The following is an 18,736-nucleotide window of genomic DNA, read 5'->3' on the forward strand; positions in this document are numbered from 1 at the left end:
AGACAGAAACAGAGATAGACACAGGAAGAGACAAAGAGACAGAGAGAGACACACAGAAAGAGAGAGACAGAAAGAGAGAGAGAGACAGAAAAAGATGGAGGAGAGAGGAAAAGAGAAACAGAAGAAAGAGAGAGAAGAAAAATTGAGAGAGAGAGGAAAAAAGAGAGATAGAGACAAAAGATACAGACAGTGAGAGAAGAGAGACAGAGACAGACAGAGACAAAGAAAGAGAGAATGGAGAGACAGAGCCAAAGACAGAGAGAGAGAGAGAGAGAGAGAGAGAGAGAGAGAGAGAGAGAGAGAGGGAGAGTTACTTTTGTGGGGAGAAGAGAGAAAAGGATACTGAAATGAGAGGTGTTAGTTAGAGAACCAGATTAAGACAAACTTCACCTTCAGAAATTTGCTTCTGGCCTGCTCCATTCATCTCCACAGAACTATTTGGTGGCAAAGGCAGGTCCAGAAAGAACCCAGATCTCTGGATCCAGATCCCAATCTCAAGCTAAATTTACAGAATCATAATCACAGACTCTAAGACCTGAAAGAAGGAAGATGATTTAGCCCAAACCACCACTTTTACAGATGAAGAAACTGAAGCTCAGGGAGGTTAAGTCATTTCTCCAACATCACACAGTCAATTGGTGGCAAAGGCAGGACAAGAAAGAACCCAGACCTCCTCATTCAGATCCCAGTACCCTGCTTGGTATTGCTGCACTGGTAAACAGACAAAGGATGAATTGGCCTTTTTATTTCAGCAATGCTCCTGTGAACAGAACTCAGCTGCAAGAAATCACTGCAGTGACCAAGAACAGGAATGCTAAAGAAAAAAAAGAAACCCCTAAGCCAAGGGGAGATAATTTTAATAGGTGCTCCTGACAATGCAGTGCATCCATGGCAAAAAAAAAAACAAAACAGAAAGCCTACCTGATACAGAGACCTAGCTACTCACACATCATCCTGGCTTGGGTAATGATAATAGCTGGCATTTATATATCACTTTATGGTTTGCAGAGTGCTTTACATGTGTTCATTCATTTACAATTATCCTGGCATTATTATTATCACCTCCATTTTGCAGATGGGAAAACTGAGTCTGTGAGAGGTTTAAGTGACTTGCCCAGGGTCACACAGCAACTATGTTGACTGAGGCAGGATTTGAACCCAGGTCTTTCTGCCTCCTTTGTGCTACCTAGTTGCTTATTGTAAGTCATAGGATCTCATTGAACCACAGGTTGGTAGAGATTAATCAGCTGTATGATGTTACAGAGAATGAAAATTAGTCCCAAAGCAGTAGAGTGATGTACCTCAAGTTTAAAGCAAGTGTCTGAGGCCAGATTTGAACTCAGGTCCTCCTGACTTCAGGGCCATCGAACCACCTAGCTGTCCCGAGAATTGGTATTCTAAAGAGCATTGAAGGTCTGGAGTCTGAGGTCCTGAGTTCAAATCTTGCCCCTACTGCTTTTTTTTTTTTTTTGCCTCTGTGACCTTGAGCAAGTTCTTTTACTTCCCTGGGCCCTGGCTTCTTCATCTTTGAAATGAGGAGGTTGGATTGGATAGCCGCTGAAGTCTCTTCCAGCTCTAACACTAGGATCTAGAATTCTCCAGAGCCAATATTCCAACCCAGCCCCTCTGACCCTGAAGCCAGGACTCTTCCCACTAGGAGATCTCTAGCAAAGTTAACGCCTCGCTTGAGGGACGCAACGGGGCCGCCAAGGGGATGACAATTGTCTGCCTACCAGGCACCAGCCATGATTCAGCCTGATTTATTTTCTTTTTTTGTTGTTGTTGTTGAGTTTACCTGGGGGAAAAGTGTGGCTGGATGACAAGTTTTTGTCAGTGGTACATTTTTTTCTATTGTCTTGCAAAGAGGTTTCTGTCTTAACTCAGTCTTCTCAACTTTCCACTGAATTTTTCCTTAGCTGGCCCTATCAGAGAGGAATGTGGCCCACGGTGCTCAGAAAGCAGGGAGACACGGAGAGCAGGAAGGATAGAGGAGCTGATGCTGGAGGAAAGAAAATGGAAGCTGAGATTACAGATTATATGCGCCTTGTTGGTCCCAGGGTGAGCTTGGTTTTTTACAAAGCCTTCTTGTAAACCAAATAAAAAGGCACCCCCTTTTCTCTAGTTCCCAAGAGAATTCATTAACACTAGAGTGTATGAGTACAGAACTAGAAGAAGAGGACTTTCATACTAATTATAAGGCTAATAGGCTGTTATCGAAAGAGCTCCATCTGTGGCCAAGTAAAAAGATCAGACTAACCCAGAGATTCTTAGTCATTTTTGTGTCATGGACCCCTCTGCAGTCCGGTGAAGTCTATGGACCCTTTCTCAGAATAATGCTTTTAAATGAATAAAATAAAATGCCTAGGATTGCAAAGAAAACCAATTCTATTGAAATGCAGTTATTTGATATTTTTAAATAAGCCCAGGGGTTCCACATTAAGAATTCCTGCAAATGGTGGGACATTACTTCTCAACTTTCCGTCATCAATCAATTAAACAATAAGCCTTTAAACACCTACTGTGTGCAGGTTCTAGGGATGCAATGACGAAAATGAAACATCCCTTGCCCTGGTGGATTTATGCTGTATGAGGGTCGATAATACGTAGCTCTCTCAGCACACCAGATTTAGCGATGCTTTAAGGGTCTAGACCCTAGACGGGGATTCCCACAGGCATCTTCAGCAGGAGAAAGAACTCCATGGAATTCCCTGTGCACATGCTCCCATTGGAAAAAAAAATATTCCCAACTACTAGAGGATCTTCCTCCAGTGCCTCCCTTTCCTTCACCCAAAACATACACATGCACCCAAATTCACGAGAACTAATGGAAGAGATTGATGCTACTTTTTCACAGAACACAAATGAGAAATATTGTAAGTAAATTAGTAATTCATACCAGAAGCCAGGTATGTTTTGACGTGTTATATACTTCTCAACTCTTTGCAATCTGCCTTCTATCCTACCCCAACTTTGCTACTGAAACTATTCCCTTGAGGACTCCTACTGGCTTCTTAATCACCAAATCCAAAGACCTTTTCTCAGTTTTCTTTCTTGTTTATCTCTTTTTCAGTGTTTGATGCTGTTAGTCTTGAAACTTGTCCCTCCTTAGGCTTCTGTGAAACCACATTCCTACCTTCCTGACTGCTCTGTGTCCATCCCCTGTCTCCTAGGTCACTTCATATCCAGAGCCTTCATTTTCTTCTATCACTTCTCATTCTGTGTGTTCTCTGGAGCTCTGGTCTCAGGCCCCTTCTCTCTGAACCCATTCTTCCTTGGATTTCCAATCGATCCCCACTGACTTAGACTCTATCCACTGTGGAAGTTTATTGCAAACAATCTCTCTCTTGGGTTTCCACTTATATCCTAGATATCTCTACCCATATGTCCTACTAGGACCTCAAACCTAGCTTGTCCAATATATCATCTTATTCTTTCTGATCTCTCTAGTTTATGTCCATAGCACCACCCCTTTCCTAATTACTGAATCCAGAGGAAATTCTGGAGTTTTGGGTTTTTTTTATTCTTCCTTTTCCCCTTTATCACATTTATTTACAGAGCCACAGAAATTATGGTATCATAGGAATGCAAAAACAACAATATACTAAAGCACAGGAAATTCACATATAATTTTCAGGGTTCCTCAAGTGAATGGAGAAGGGCTCAGAAGGTGTTGTCAAACACTCAACTACCACTGACTTTGTGTAAAGTCATTGTTGCCCGAGGGATTGCTATTCTCCAATGTATGTCATAATTCTCACCTCCCATGTCTTCTTTTCCATTGCCTGGAATGCCACACACCTTTCTAAACACAGCGCTGGACCCAGAATTGAAAGAAAAAGGTCCTTCAGTGTCCCAAATAACTGCCACAACCCCTGAGGCAAATGCCCGGCAATTCACTCCTTAGATTTCTGCTAATACTCTTACTGACTCTTGTTTAGCACATAAGTTTTAACACACCTGAGTATATGGTTGTCTAGACCACAACTTATTAAGAGCAGCAAATAGAATAGAGGTAGGGCTGTTACAGAGAAGCAACTGACATTAGGAGAAGCTATAGCCTGTCTACAGATGGAGACAGAAAAACTAAAAAGCAGACATAGAACTGTTATATTTCATAGGGCAATAAGAGATGTTCTTAATGATCATGTCAAATGTTAAAAAAGGAAGGTAAATTATATTAGTTCCAAATCACTAATAATTAGAGAAATGTAAATTAAACAACTCTGAGGTTCCAATTCACACCTATCAGATTGGCTAAGATGACAAATAAGGAAAATGACAATTGTTGGAGGGACTATGGGGAAGCAGGTGCACTAATGTACTGTTGAACTGATTTAGCCATTCTGCAAAGCAATTTGGAATTATGCTTCAAAAGTCACTCAACTCTGCATATCCTTTGATCCAGTGATACCACTCCTAGGTCTATATCCCAAAGAGATCAAAGAAAGAATATGGACTTACATGTCTAAAATTTCTTATAGCGGCTACTTTTATAACAAAGATCTGACAACTCTATTGGGGAAGCGCTGAACAAATTATGGTATGCAAAAGTAATAGAATATTATTGTACCACAAAAAATAAACAGATGGTTATAGAGAAATCTGGGAAGATATGTGTGGACTAATGCAGAGTGAAGGAAACAGAACCAGAAGAATCACTCACATAACTACAAAACATTGTAAAGAAAAACAGCTTTGAAAGACATGAGAGCACTGATCAATGCAATGACCAACCTGATTCCAGAGGATTGATGATTGATGGAGTGTGCAGCTACCCACCTTCTCACAGAGGTGATGGAATCAAGGTATAAATATATACCAAATATAATACCAAAATAATACACAGTTTTCAGATACGACCAATGTGGGAATTTGTTTTGCTTGACTATGCGTACTTGTTACAAAGGCTTTCTTTTCTTTTTTCCAATGTGTGGTGTTGAGAAGAGGAAGAGAAAAATAAACATGGTAACAAAAATGCACATTTTATTTGGTATCTGTTAAGTTCAGAATAAGAATAAAGGCATTTTAAAAATATGTTTGTCTTCTGTTTGAGAAATCATTTAAATGTACAAAATATTTTAGAAAGATTTCCATAATAAGTTAATTAAAGTAAAACATATTTTGGTGTTTCAAGGCTAAGCTTCATTTATCTGGAAAATTCACTTCTCTGAATAAAATAATGATTGATAAAAGAAGTAATATTATATTATAAGAGAAAAGCTGCATAGACCATTGGAATAATCTTTATGGACCCCAAATAGTCCTCAAGGCACACTTTGAGAACCATCTGCTTTAGAGGTCACTTTATCCAAACTCTTGCTCCAAAACAGGATGACACCTAACCCATTTCAGAGAAATATGGGCCTATCTTGGTTTTGAATATCTCTAGGGAAAGAAATTCCACCATTTTCCTTGAGCACATGTTGGGGACTAAGGAAAAAAGTCTCCTGAATGACAGCGAATTTAGAATTTTTTGTTTTTAATATACAATAAGGGACTAGTTACTTAAATCTATAACATAACAAAATATAACATAGCATAACATAGTATGACATGACATATATAATATACTATGATAATATGATATTGAACATGTTTTAAAAATGTATTTTTATTCTGAACATCATAATGATATAATATGACGTAATATGATATACAATATAATATATTATATGTGATATAATGTAATAGAATATAACATAATATAAGATATAATATAGTATAGTACAATATAATATATTATGATGTGATGCAATGTAATGTAACATAATATAACATAATATGATATATGATTTAACGATATAATATAGCTTAGTACGATATAATATATTATGAAGTAATATAATATAACAATATATTAACAACAATATAGGATACTGAATAACAATAGTTCACACTCATAAAGTACTTCCTAGTCACCAAGTACTTTCTACACCTTACCTTATTTGAAGGGGAAAAGGGCCTCACCTGGTATGTATTGTCAAAGCTGTCATACATGAACCGCGTGATCAAAGATGTCTTCCCAACTGCAAAATAAGAAGATATTTCAGCTAAAGCATTCCATAGCTAAATTCTTCATTTCTTTTTTTAAACACCTTTTCAGTCAGAGAAATACCAGTCCTTGCTGGAGTTAAATTCCAAAGCTGAAGAAATGAATTGAATGATGAAAACCAAAAACATCTATCCCACCTCCACCACAGTTCAGACCATTTAGAGGGGAGTCCTGCAAAGACGTGCTAAAATTTGTTCTAAAAACCTCTAGCAACTGAGAGGCTCTCAGAGTTAAGGAAACGGTCCTTTCCTTGAAATCATAAGATTTTTCTAAATAATGCTCAATCCGGAAGAAACTCATAAGGTTCATGATCATCCAGTTTGGAAGCCAATTAAATCACAGTATTTCTGAGCTGAAAGAATAATTTTACCCTTTCATTTTACACAGAAAGAAACTCAGGCCCAGAAAAGTGAGATGACTTGCTCCAGGTTCTACAGGTAGAGGTCAGTGGCAAAGTCAGAATTCAAACCCGGGTCCCTGGACTCCAAAGCTAGTGTTACTTCCCCTCCAACATTAGTTCTCCAAATTTTTTTTTTTCTTTTGCTCCTGATACAGTATTCTTAGGCAGGAAGAATCATAGCACGCTGAATGTTTAAGTTGGGGATATTCTGGGAGAATACACACTTCCCTTCAAAAATATCAGCCATCTTGTTGAATTCTTCGTGAGTTTAAGGTATGAGGTGTTCTGAGGTAGAGTATGTTGTGTAACAGACAAGTTTTTTTTTTATTTTGTGAAAGTTATGTGTACTATAGAACATGTTCTGGGCATGTAAGATGCATATTAAGCAAAATTATTTGTAAACTTTCTCTTATCTACAATAACATAATGTCCTAAATTTCACAGAACATACTGAGCAAAACACAGCACGACCCTTGAGAACCACTGTTCCATGGTCACCCACATACTCGTCCAGAGAAAGTACCTGTTTCAGTAGAAGTGTAGAAAAGAATTCTGCTTTCATTCAATTTATTTCCAGTGAGACTGCCATGAAATAGAGGCAGGCAAAGGAAAGGGCTTAGCCAATTCTGGTTTGAACATAGCGTTTAAGCAAGTGGAGCTCTCTTTAACAAACCAGATTCAGTTAGTTGGGAATGAGTTTTCTAAAGTACAATAGAATTTAAACACGAAGCAGCACTCAGGGCAGCAAGGTAAGTCGTCCAGTGGACAGAGTTCAGGGCCTAGAGTCAGGAAAGACCTGAGTTCAAATCTGGCCTCAGACACTTGCTAGCTATGTGACCCTGGGAAAGCCACTTAACCTTGTTTGCCTCAGTTTCCTCATCTGTAAAATGTGCTGAAGAAGGAAATGGCAAACCACTCCAATATCTTTGCCAAAAAACCCTCAAATGGGGTTCAACAAAGAGTCATACTGACAGAGCTCAGGTCCACAACTTTTTTCAAGATGGAAATAATGCCACGAAAATTTTTTTTGGGGGGGGAGAGGGTACTTCTTCCTTGACAAAAAACAGTCTTGGCTCTCAAGGAGCTTACGGGCTAACTAGGGGAGACAACGTGTAAACAACTATGTACAAATAAGATGCCTACAGGATAAAATGGGGGTAATCTCACAGGGAGGACACAGATGATTTTTTTCTTTTTTAGTATCTCTCTTCCCCCACCCAAAGGCTTTGTTCTTGTTAGCCTCAGGGCCTAAATTCATTTGCACAACACATTACAGGTCTAGGCCAAGTAGGCTAGAGAATAGGGCAATGGCAAGAACATTGGATCTAGAATCAAAAGACCTGACTGAGTTCTAATCTGAGCTGCGCAAAGTCTACCTCTGTGGCCTTGGGCAAATCGTTTCATCATTCTGGGCCCGTTTCCTCACCTGTAGAATAAGTGGGGCCTAATCTAGATCATCCGTAAGGTTCCTGCCAATTCTAAATCTTGTTCTGCAAACAAATGCTTTCCTGAAATCTGATTTGGGGAGCTGTTGCACAGTCATGTCAGACTCTCCATGACCCCATTTGGGGTTTTCTTGGCGAAGATATTGGAGCGGTTTGCCATTTCCTCCTCCAGCTCATTTTGCAGATGATAAAACTGAGGCAAACAGGGTTAAGTGACTTGCCCAAGGTCACATAGCTGGTGTCTGAGCCCAGATTTGAACTCAGGAAGATGAGTCTTCCTGACTCCAGGCGTGGCACTCTATTCACTGTACCACCTAGCTGCCCATATGACCATGGACAAAGCACTCAATGTCTCAGTGGCCTAGACATTTGAGAACATAACTTACAGAGAAGTTGCTTGTCCTCATCACTGGGAGAAGTTTCCATAGTGGGAATTCTCCACATCTGATGAAATCATAAATCTGGACTAAAAAATAAAATAAATAGACTATTCTTGAAAATCAACATTATGTTTTAAAATTCTTATGTATAACATACACATATATATACATATATACATAACACTTTTTGTGTATATGTACAGGTGGTTCCAAAAATGTTAGTTAATTTTTTTTTTTGCTTTTTAGTGAGGCAATTGTGATTAAGTGATTTGCGCAGGGTCACACAGCTAGTAAGTGTCAAGTGTCTGAGGTCACATTTGAACTCAGGTCCTCCTGACTCCAGGGCTGAGCTCTATCTACTGCGCCACCTAGACACCCCTTAGTGAAATTTTAAGTTATTAAAGCTTTAGGTTATTAAAGTTTAAAACTACACTAAGATTTTTGGGACACTGTATAATGTATTCATATTGATTTGGAAATATTTTCCCTTAATTGATCATAATCTGGAAACCAATTTGTCTTTTTTTTTTTTTTAATGTTTCATTATTCCAAGACTGGAATCCTTAAGGAAGATAAATTTCCCACAAGAAGTCCTCTTTATCCAATGAGAAAAGAAAAATAAATTATGTAGGAAAAATGTTTGCTTTATAGACTACAGATACATAGGAACCAAGATATCTCTTGGGAAGTCCCATCAAAGTACAGAGTATGGTTGGTGGAATTAGATGATGATTTATCTCTGCTGTGCAGGCTGGCTAAGGACCAAGAGGACCAGGGGATGGTTATTGCTGAATTTCTAGAGGCCTGGGATGACTTGGCAGGAGGAGGATTATTGTAAATCTCCTGAGACAGATCAGAGCAAGCCTCTGATGAGAGCCTCACTGTAACCCTATTGCATCCTGGAGGGACATTTTATCCGGGTGGAAATGGGATATTAGGTCATCTCCCTAAACCCACTCCTAAGGGACAAATGTGTGTTCTTAGAATGATGATTATGCCATGAGGTAACCAGAAGCAATAACAAGGGCCTCCTTCATTGTCATGTAGGGAGAGGGAAGATATTTTTTTCCCCAGGCTGGAATAAAGCACTAGTTTCATGGCTGACAGATACACATAATAAAGTCAGAAATATGGCTTGGTGCTTGAGACAATGATCTTGCCTCATTACTTACCTTTTGTTCTGACTCAAATTCATTTGCATGTTAAGACAGAAAGGATCTTGGGAATTTCTAACTCTAAGTGAGATAGAAAAGGGCTGCTATCTCCACCCCAGACACGGGTGTTAAATAGAAAAGACTTAATCTTAGCCTGGGGTGGGAGGAGGGGATTCTGTCTGACTTTTGTTAACTGAATGTGGTGGCTATGTCTAAAGAGCTGTCTGCCCATCCTTGTCAGGGAACTGTTTTCTAGCCACTACACCCAGATGGCTGACAGATGGAGATGAGCCTAAAAGCTGGTCCCAGGGAGAAGTGCCCAGCAGAGACTACCTGCCCAGCAGTGGCCACAAGTAACACCAGCTGAGACTAAGCACTCCTCAGTCACCAGTAATGAAGAAACCATGGGGAGCTTTTATTGTGCTTAGCAGAAACATCAGTATGATGACATCACCAAATGACATCAGTGGCCCTGTAGCATCAGAGACTGAGTTCCCCTTCCACAAATATGTCCTGATGACATATACATGGGTATGACCTTCATATGTCATCCCCATACATGCTTACTTTTCCCAAAGATGGTTTTGGGGGAGGGGGAAGTTCTATTACTATTTTCCTATGTTATTTCATTAAGTAGCTTTATTTTGAACTAAGCACATACCCTTTCTAATTAGAAAAAAAAATAAATTCATCACAAGTAGCTCACGATTTATGGTTTTGAGGATATGAGAACCCATAGAATAGCTTGAACATAGGGTAGCTATTCTGAAGACCCTATCCATGTGTGAGAGGGGCACACTCCAGGTTTTATATTCACACGCATTTTTTTTTTGTCTTGCGTGTCCCCCAGAGATGCTTTCAGACAAAGGTATCAATTTCCTTTCAGAGATGATGCCTTGCCTATGAAAACGCCATCAGACTTGGTATATGGAAATTGCTGCTTTTTGCTTATAATGTAATGGCCTGTGAAAACATTTCATGTAATTCTAAAGTGAATCATAAATAGATTATATTTATATAACACCTTAAGGTTCACCAGGCACTTCAGGGCATCATCTCACCACAATGCTGCAAGGTACAGCTTTCTCTCTTTCATAGATAGGAAAATAGGCTCAAAGAGATTAAGATTCACTCAAGGTCACAGAGTTAGTAAGTGGCAGACCCAAGATTACAAGCCTAAGACCCTAGTGTTTTCTGACTCTAAAGCCAACATTCTTTCCACTAGAACATGCTTCCTTATTTAGGTGTTTTTAGCTGACTCTGGGTCTCACTCTCCACATGAAATGCCAGGAGATTGGGTCCAGTTAAAAGTAAGAGGTGCTGCCAATCTCACAGCCTCCATGTTGCAAGAATAGCACATTATGTTACCAGAATTTTCAGGGTCATCTAGGTAATTGATAGAAGTAGAAAGACTGCTGATGCAATGGTTTAGTGATTGTAGACTGGCCATTATACGGTTCTATGAAGTGGATGAGCAGAATATCTTTCTTGAAATGGTCAGGTTAGAGGAGTATTTAAAGGGCGAGATCATGGAGCAGTGGATAGAGGACCAGCCCTGGAGTCAGGAGAACCTGAGTTCAAGGCTGGCCTCAGATACTTACTAGCTAGCTGTGTGACCTTGGGCAAGTCACTTAACCCCCCATTGCCTCTAAAAAAATTTTTTTAAATAAATAAATAAAATGAAAGGGAGAGATCAGTAGTGACTGGAAGGATCAGGATGGTGATACCCACGTAGTTGGTTGGTATGTTTATTGTGGTATTAGAGGGATTTTTGTAGGTTTCTGGGTTGGACTGGGTTGGTATAATACATACAGGGTATAATGGTAATATAATGGATAAAGTCAGTCAGCCAACTAGAATTTATTAAGCACCTGCTACATACCAGGCACCATCCTAAGTGCTGGAGATACAAAGAAAGGAAAAGAAAAAGAGTCTCTGCTCTCAGGGAGTTTATAGTTTAATGGAGGAGACAATAATGGAGGGCCTAATGCAGTCATGTGTATGAACAAAATATGCACCGGATAAATTGGGGCTAGTCTTAGAGGGAAGGAACTAAAATTAAGAAGAACTGGAAAAGGTTGCTTGCAGAAGGTTAGGACTTCAGCTGAGACCTGAAGGAAGCCAAGGAAGCCAGGAGGCAGACATAAGCATTCCAGCTGGAGACAATGCTTTGAGTGGGGAGGTGGAGGATTGTGTGGAAGGAAACACCAGGACGCCAGTGTCGCTGGATCTCAGAGTAGGTGGAGGGTGGTAAGGTGTAAAAACACTGGAAAAATAGGAAAGGACCAGGTGACAAAGGGCTTTGACTATGGGGAGGGAATAAATTTAGAATCAGGAAGATCCGAGTTTGAATCCCGCCTCGGACATTTACTAGGTCTGTGACCCCAGACAAATCATTTAATTTCCTTGGACCTCTGTCTTCTCATCTATAAAATGGGAACAACAATAGCATCTTTCTCACAAGGTTCTTGTGAGGTTCAAATGAACTGATGCATGTAAAGCTCCTTTCAAAACTTAAAGTGCTGTCTAAATGTTAGCTATTATTATTCTCATTAATCAAATCACTTCTTTGCCTTCCTGCAGAGCATGCACTAGTATAGAGGGAACAAGCAGCTGAGCCTTAAAGCCCCAGCCGGCTGCCTTCCTGTCTGGACTGATAGTACTGTGTTTCTGAATGGTGGCGACTAAGCTTGATTCCATCTCCTACCCCTTGAGAAGCAGGCTGCTCGCAGAGGTTGCACTAGGTATTTGTAACTCAGATGACATAAATGGGTCCTCCTGCTGGGGAAAACCAAAACTGATGAAGGAAAAACCAGTAGAGATACTTGCAGCCTGCTTAGAAAAATGCTGCATGGAACTGAGGTGGTCCAAGAATATTTTCTAGACAACCCTAAGATAAGTATTTTCTTCTGGGGGTGATGTGTATACATTAAGTAAAACTGTCAAGCTCTTCTATCCCAGAATATCTCACCCACTGGCCTGACACAGTATGAGATTTTATCACAAAAGCTTTATCCCAAAGGAATAAGGTATTTTATCTCCAGGTGTCCCCGGTTTAAATGCAAATATGTCTGGAAGAGGTAAGCTATTAAGCTATTATCATCCATTAACACCTTATGATGAATCTGTTTATGAGATTGCTTTCCAACAGGACAGCTTAGCTGAGGGCAGGACCTTGAGAAAAGATGAAGTAAAAGGAAGGGATACCAAGATATGATGCAAAGAGTCCTGGATTTGGAGTCAGGAGACCTGAGTTGAAATTCCATCTCTGTCACTTAATACCTCTGTAAACAACCAAGCCACTTACCCTCAGTTTCTTTATTCGGAAAATAGGATTGGAAGAAGGGGAGAGATTGGACTTGATGGCCTTTAAGGACCCTTCCAGCTCTAAATCTATGATGATAGGATTCATTATATCACAGATGAAGAAACTGAGGCCAGCAGAGATTGTGACTTGCTCAGGGTCACACAACCAGTAAATGTCTGGACCTCAGTTCTTTCTGACCTCAGGTTCAGTGCTCTAGAGACACCTACCTGCCTCTAAGAAAACTCTACTTTATCAAGTAGACTTGATGTTTACAGGGTTTTTATAAGGCTCCAGGATATGGAAATTTCCGATGATCAGGAGACCAAGTTTTCCCAGTCAGTCATTCAGCGATGTCCTCTGGGCCAAAAACTCTGACAAGAAAGTCATCCTCATTTAGCTTGACCCACATTATTCTAAGGCAGTAACAGAACTTTTTCTGAAGTTTTTTCTTTGGTAAAACTGGATAGAAATGATTAGTGAGAAGCAAAAGTTGCAGCATATTAGACAAGAGGGAGGGTGAAAGAGAAATGGAATTCAACTCAATTCAGGGTGAAAGGGGATGATGGAGTCATGAATAGTAAGCAAATAGAGTGATAGACTTGGCATCACAAAGACTTGGGTTCAAAGTCACTTCAGATTCTTTCTAGCTGTGTGACTTCCTCTGGGCTCTCAATTTCTTATCTATAAAGTGAGGGGATTGAACTATATAATCTCTGAAGTTCCTTCCTACTCAAAATTTATGATCCTATGGTCCTCTCCTTCCTTTAAGACCCAGCTCAGGTGCCCTTCCTTGGTCTGCCCAACTAAAAGTGAGGTCTCCCTTCTCAAATCTCTCATGTCACTTGGTCTGGATTTTTCCTAAGCTCAAACATGTATGTATATGTGTGTGCATATGTACATATACATGTATACATGCATGCATATACATATATGTAGATATATACTCAGAGAGAGAGAAGAGAAGAGAAGAGAGAGAGGAAGAGAGAAGAGAAAGAGAGAGGAGGAGAGGAGGGGGGAGGGAGAGGGAGAGAGAGAGAGAGAGAGAGAGAGAGAGAGAGAGAGAGAGAGAGCGCACTCATATCAGGGCTTTGGATATTTGCCTGACTCCTCCTACTAGGTTGTAAACTCTTGGAAGGCACAGACTGTCTTGCTTCGTTGCATTTATCTATATTGCTTCATTCATCTTTGCATTCTGAGCACCTAGTACATTGAATGCACTGCACGTAGTAAGAACGTGATAAATGTTGTTGAATTAATTGAATTGAGCCAGGATCAGGGAATAAGGATTATAATATAGATTGCAAAATCTCATCCACTAGCATTTATAAAATAAAAATATAATATCAAGATCATACAGTCATATCCTCTTATGTTAACTTCTCAACATTCACTGAACTGGTTGTGATACTATATATCTATATCTATATAATATATACACACGTATACATATTATATATATGTACTAGGATTACATATATACTACATACTATATACATATATGCCATAACTATTTATACACACATATACATATATATATACACATACATATATATAGGACTGTATATGTTCCTGTGTATAATTTTATATATATATGTGTGTGTGTGTGTATGTTTGTGTATATATACACACACACACGTATATAAACTAGGATGCTCAATAGGAACCCAAGTAAGTTCAATTAGATTTTTTCCTCTCTATGCTCTGCTTTTAAGATAAAGAGGCAAATATATCAAGAAAATGAGTTGGCACACACCACAAAATCCAAAGAATGTCTGGGAGGCAGCGCACAATTAATCCAATACCTCCTACATCTCTATCTATGGCTCCAATTAGTTATCACTGATACTCAAATGTACGAACTCCTCAATCAGAAAAGAGAAGTTCAATTACATCTGTTATACAATGCTTACTAAGGCAGGAAAGAAACTTCATACATTTCTGAAAGAATTTCAACCGCAAGTATGGAAACAAAAAGGATTTCCTGGGTAATCTTCAAAAAAATATTGAATTTTTCATTTTCTTCCCAAATCACATTAATTGAGGTTTTGCTATAGTCACATTAAATAGCACTTCTATCATATGACACCTCCCACTTGAAAAGGCCACCTTAGTTGGCATTTGCCAACCAAGTGGAGAGACAAAGGCAATATTTATGAAAAAAATTCAGCAGAGACAATGAAGGAGATTAGTCAGGAAACCCAAGATTTTATTAGATAGCATATAGATCTATGGAAAACATTGCAAATCCTGTCACTCTCTTTTCTCTCTTTATGTTTGTTTCTCATAGAAGTCTGTCTCTTTGGGATCGTTTACCAACAACAAATGACTGTTACCTTCCCCTGCAGACATAGGCAGAGGATGCACATGGCTGTGGATGATAGGGAGCAGCCTTTCTATGTGAGCGTGGAGCTGATGAACATTTTTATAGCTCAGAAAATTTTTATAGCCTACCTGTAAGGCAACAGGAGGGTTATACATAATATATAAAACCAAATAAAATCACTCTGGCCCTCTTTGGTCAATAGGCTCTGCTCTGATCAGAAAAACCCCGGGGCCTCACATTGATGTTGAAGCCTAATAAGCTCACGGTTTTCAAAAGCATACTAGAAACTGCCAGAGTTCTAACTAGGGTAGGGCAGCAAGAGCTCTGTCCCAGGATGTGGAATTTAAGGGTGGTGATAGCTCTTGTGCTACTCTGAGAAAGGAAGAACTAGTAGTCTCAGTTGCTGTGTGGTAGTCCTGAGAGAGGTTGGAGTGAGAAGGTGGGTGGGAGCCAGCTCTTGTTGGCTAGGGTCTCTATTTCCAGCTTGTGAGGTTGAGATGAATGACAAACCTTGACAGACAGAGCTTCTGGGTAATTAATAATCAATTTATTCATTAGGCTAGCTAATAATCAATAAATTGATGGTCAGTGGTGTCTCTTGGCAACCAAAGATAAAAACATGGAGAGCTTGAAAGCTTTTAATAGTTTTTGAAAAAGAATAACCCTGACAAGTGAAAATCAATACCCTGATTGGTGGACATTTAATGGGGAGGTGGGCTAGAAGTCTTCAGCTCCTCCTGCTAAGGACATGGCTTGATCATGAGCCTCAGCCACTTCCAGCAATCTGGGCAGGGGGATCCATCTCCATACAGACCACTCTACTTGATTTTCTCCTTTGTGAGTTGGGTCACCCTAAACTCTAATGGAAGGGTACAAGGACAGGGCCTCTTTTCCTCAGGGTAAGTGCTGATCCAGATTGGATTCTATTTATATTCTAACAGAAGTGAGGTCTCCTAGTTGGATGGGGTCCTGCCCAGGATTGAAGAGCATGTGCCCTGAGGGATAGGGGTAATCTCAATCAGCCATGTCCTTCAGAGGCTGACCTTTCACAGGAGCTGGGCCTCAATGAAGAAATGGAAAAAGAAATGGCCTGGATCCCAATTAAATAATTGGTTATTAATATAATAGAAAAATAATTTTTCTCAAGGTCCTTCTGGCAGTGGTTGGGAAGAGAAAGCAGAAGCTGTAGCTGTGGGGAGTCTGATCTCTGGTCTTTAGGCAGAGAAAGGGAGATCCATCCTGGCCCTGGGAATGGGCAATTTGGTCTTCCCAGTGCCTATAGCATATATGGTTAGCTTAGATTCCCAGGTGACAATAGTGAGTGAGGGGCAATGGGTATGTGGCAGTGGGTATACTGATCACATATCACTTCAACCTGGTATAGACCTCTGCTCCTCCTGGAAGAGGCTGGGGTTGCCCTACCTGGCATAGGTGAGCTTGGAGCCAGAGTGCAATCAGGAAAGACTGAACATCACCTTTCCCCATCCCCATTCAAGCTGTTGACCTATGTCATGAAATCAGGAGCCAGGATAGACCCACAAAGCCCTCTGAATGATCCTTGGTCAAATCTCAGAAGGCTAGATTTCAATAACTTCACTGAAATCCCACTAGCCTGGGCTTCCAAAGAGTCCTTGCTCTGACACTAACTCTGGTCCTCTCTTTTCTCCTCTGTAAAATGAGGGGGCTGGGTAAGCTAGTGTCTACCATCCCATCCAACTCCAACAGACTGTGGGTCTATGAGATTTGGGCTCTACAGGACTTGACCTCAGCTCAGCCTTAAGTTCAATAAGAGTTGAATGAACCTTCTTTTGTGACCCTGGGCAAGTCATTTCCTTTCTCGAGGGCCTTGCTTTCTTTCTCTATAAAATGAAGTTGAACTGATGATCCCAAAGTTCCCTTTTAGCTATAACATTCTGTTTTGACCCTTTAAGGATTTTAGGGGGGTTGGCTTCAAGTCCTATCTCAGCCTTCTTCCCCAAAAACTATTTGAAATAGAGAATGACTACTATTAATCCCCAATTCTAGCCCTCAGCAATCAGGCTTCCTGTATCTCAAGTAAGAAGAAACACCTAAGTTTAGCATCTGCCTATTGGAAATAATTAGTTAAAATCAGTAATTATAAGATGGTCTACTTCCTCTTCTCTTCTTGGATCTCCAATGATGGGGATTGATGTCCTAGACGTTGAATTCCTGAACAAAGTTATATCCACTTGAGGGTGCCTTTCTTGATTCATGTGCCAGGCTAGGTGTATTGTGATTCAGTCAATTAATCAATCAGTCAACAATCATTTATTGAGGGTTTACTATGTACTAAGAACTATGCTGATTCTAGGGTTACAAATAAAAAGGTAAGATAGTCCCTGCCTTCAGGGAGCTTACATTCTACCCCAGGAACAAAAAAAGTCATGGATCTGAGAAAAGTCAACTTTTCTTCTCCCCAGTTTTTTTTCCTAAGTTTTACATTTTTGACCCTATCCTACCACACAAACCAGAACCTGAGGAGCATCTTAAGTGATATGATATTTCTGCTGCCTCCATGTCCTTTGTGTCTGTGACTATTACTTGGCATTTGCATGATAATCAGTATTTGTGAAGTACTTCTCAGGCATTGATTATCTTTCACAATATGCCTGTGAGTCACGATTATGATATTATGCCATGTTATTAATATCATCATTAAGCATGTTATTTTACAGAAGGATAATGACAAGATATGCATGCTGATAGCAGCTCCAAGACAGATGGATTATTTTCTGGGAAATTGGAGTAGGGTTGCAGTATGTGGGAGACCCTTTCCCTAAAAAGGAATTTTATTTCAACCTGTAATTACCAGGAAGGACAGGTAAGAGAGACCCAGGAGTCCTGGGAGTGAGAGGCAGATGGTAGGTACAGAAGAAGCAGGACATTATGGGAAGGAGGGACAGTCAGATGTGAAGAAATAAAGTATGCTAACTCATCTTGTTCTCTTGCATCTCTCTTTGGCATCATCACCCAAGAAGGAAGCATCAAAAGCTGACTCCCCCTCCCCAAGTTATTACCTTTCACAGGGTTATAGATTTAGAGCTGGGGAGGACTTCTGGGATCATTCAGTCCAACACCCCTCATTTTATAGATGAGGAAACCAAGTCTCAGAGAAGTTAAGTGACTTGACCAAGGTCATGCATGCAGTGGGTAGCCGAGTTGGGTTTGGACCCAGATTCTCTGGCTTCCAAATCCAGTATTCTTCCCACTATATTATGCTGCTTCCCAACTTTCTCTGGTTTCTTCAATGGCATTCCTTTCTCCATGGTAGTCCAAAGTCATAGTGAACCACTAAACTTAAATTCCATGTGATGTAATTCTGGGATGTAAAATACACACTGCAACATGTTAAAAATTCAGGACTATTCACCCACTCACATAGGTAGCAACCCTTCTAAGCTTAAGGCCATGTTCTTCATGAATTACTGTAACTAACTTGGTGATCAACTGAGGCCATCCTTCTGGTGCTAATTCCTTAAGAACTTAGCTGGGCTAGAATTCAGATGATAGACATACAGTCTACTGCTGAATCCATATACAAAGCCTTTTCAACCTGGTGGGGCCTGCTAATGCTCTCTGGGCAGGTAGGTGGCATGGTGGATAGAGCCCCCTGCCTGGAGTCAGGAAGACCTGAGTTCAAATCTGACCTCAGAC

At 40.1% G+C, this 18,736-nt stretch overlaps 1 protein-coding gene across 3 annotated transcripts in view; it reads right to left on the reverse strand.

Moving 5' to 3' along the window:
- The window catches only part of RAB6B (RAB6B, member RAS oncogene family), a 173,632-nt gene that overhangs the window by 56,309 nt on the left and 98,587 nt on the right, over positions 1–18,736 (reverse strand). For all 3 annotated transcript variants that reach the window (XM_027845266.1, XM_027845267.1, XM_027845268.1), the window contains exon 2: positions 5,968–6,026. In XM_027845266.1, coding sequence (XP_027701067.1) covers positions 5,968–6,026 — 59 coding nt within the window. The remainder of the gene's footprint in view (positions 1–5,967; positions 6,027–18,736) is intronic.

Source organism: Vombatus ursinus, unplaced genomic scaffold, assembly GCF_900497805.2.
Source record: "Vombatus ursinus unplaced genomic scaffold, bare-nosed wombat genome assembly UNPS02014959.1, whole genome shotgun sequence".
Lineage (NCBI taxonomy): Eukaryota > Metazoa > Chordata > Mammalia > Diprotodontia > Vombatidae > Vombatus > Vombatus ursinus.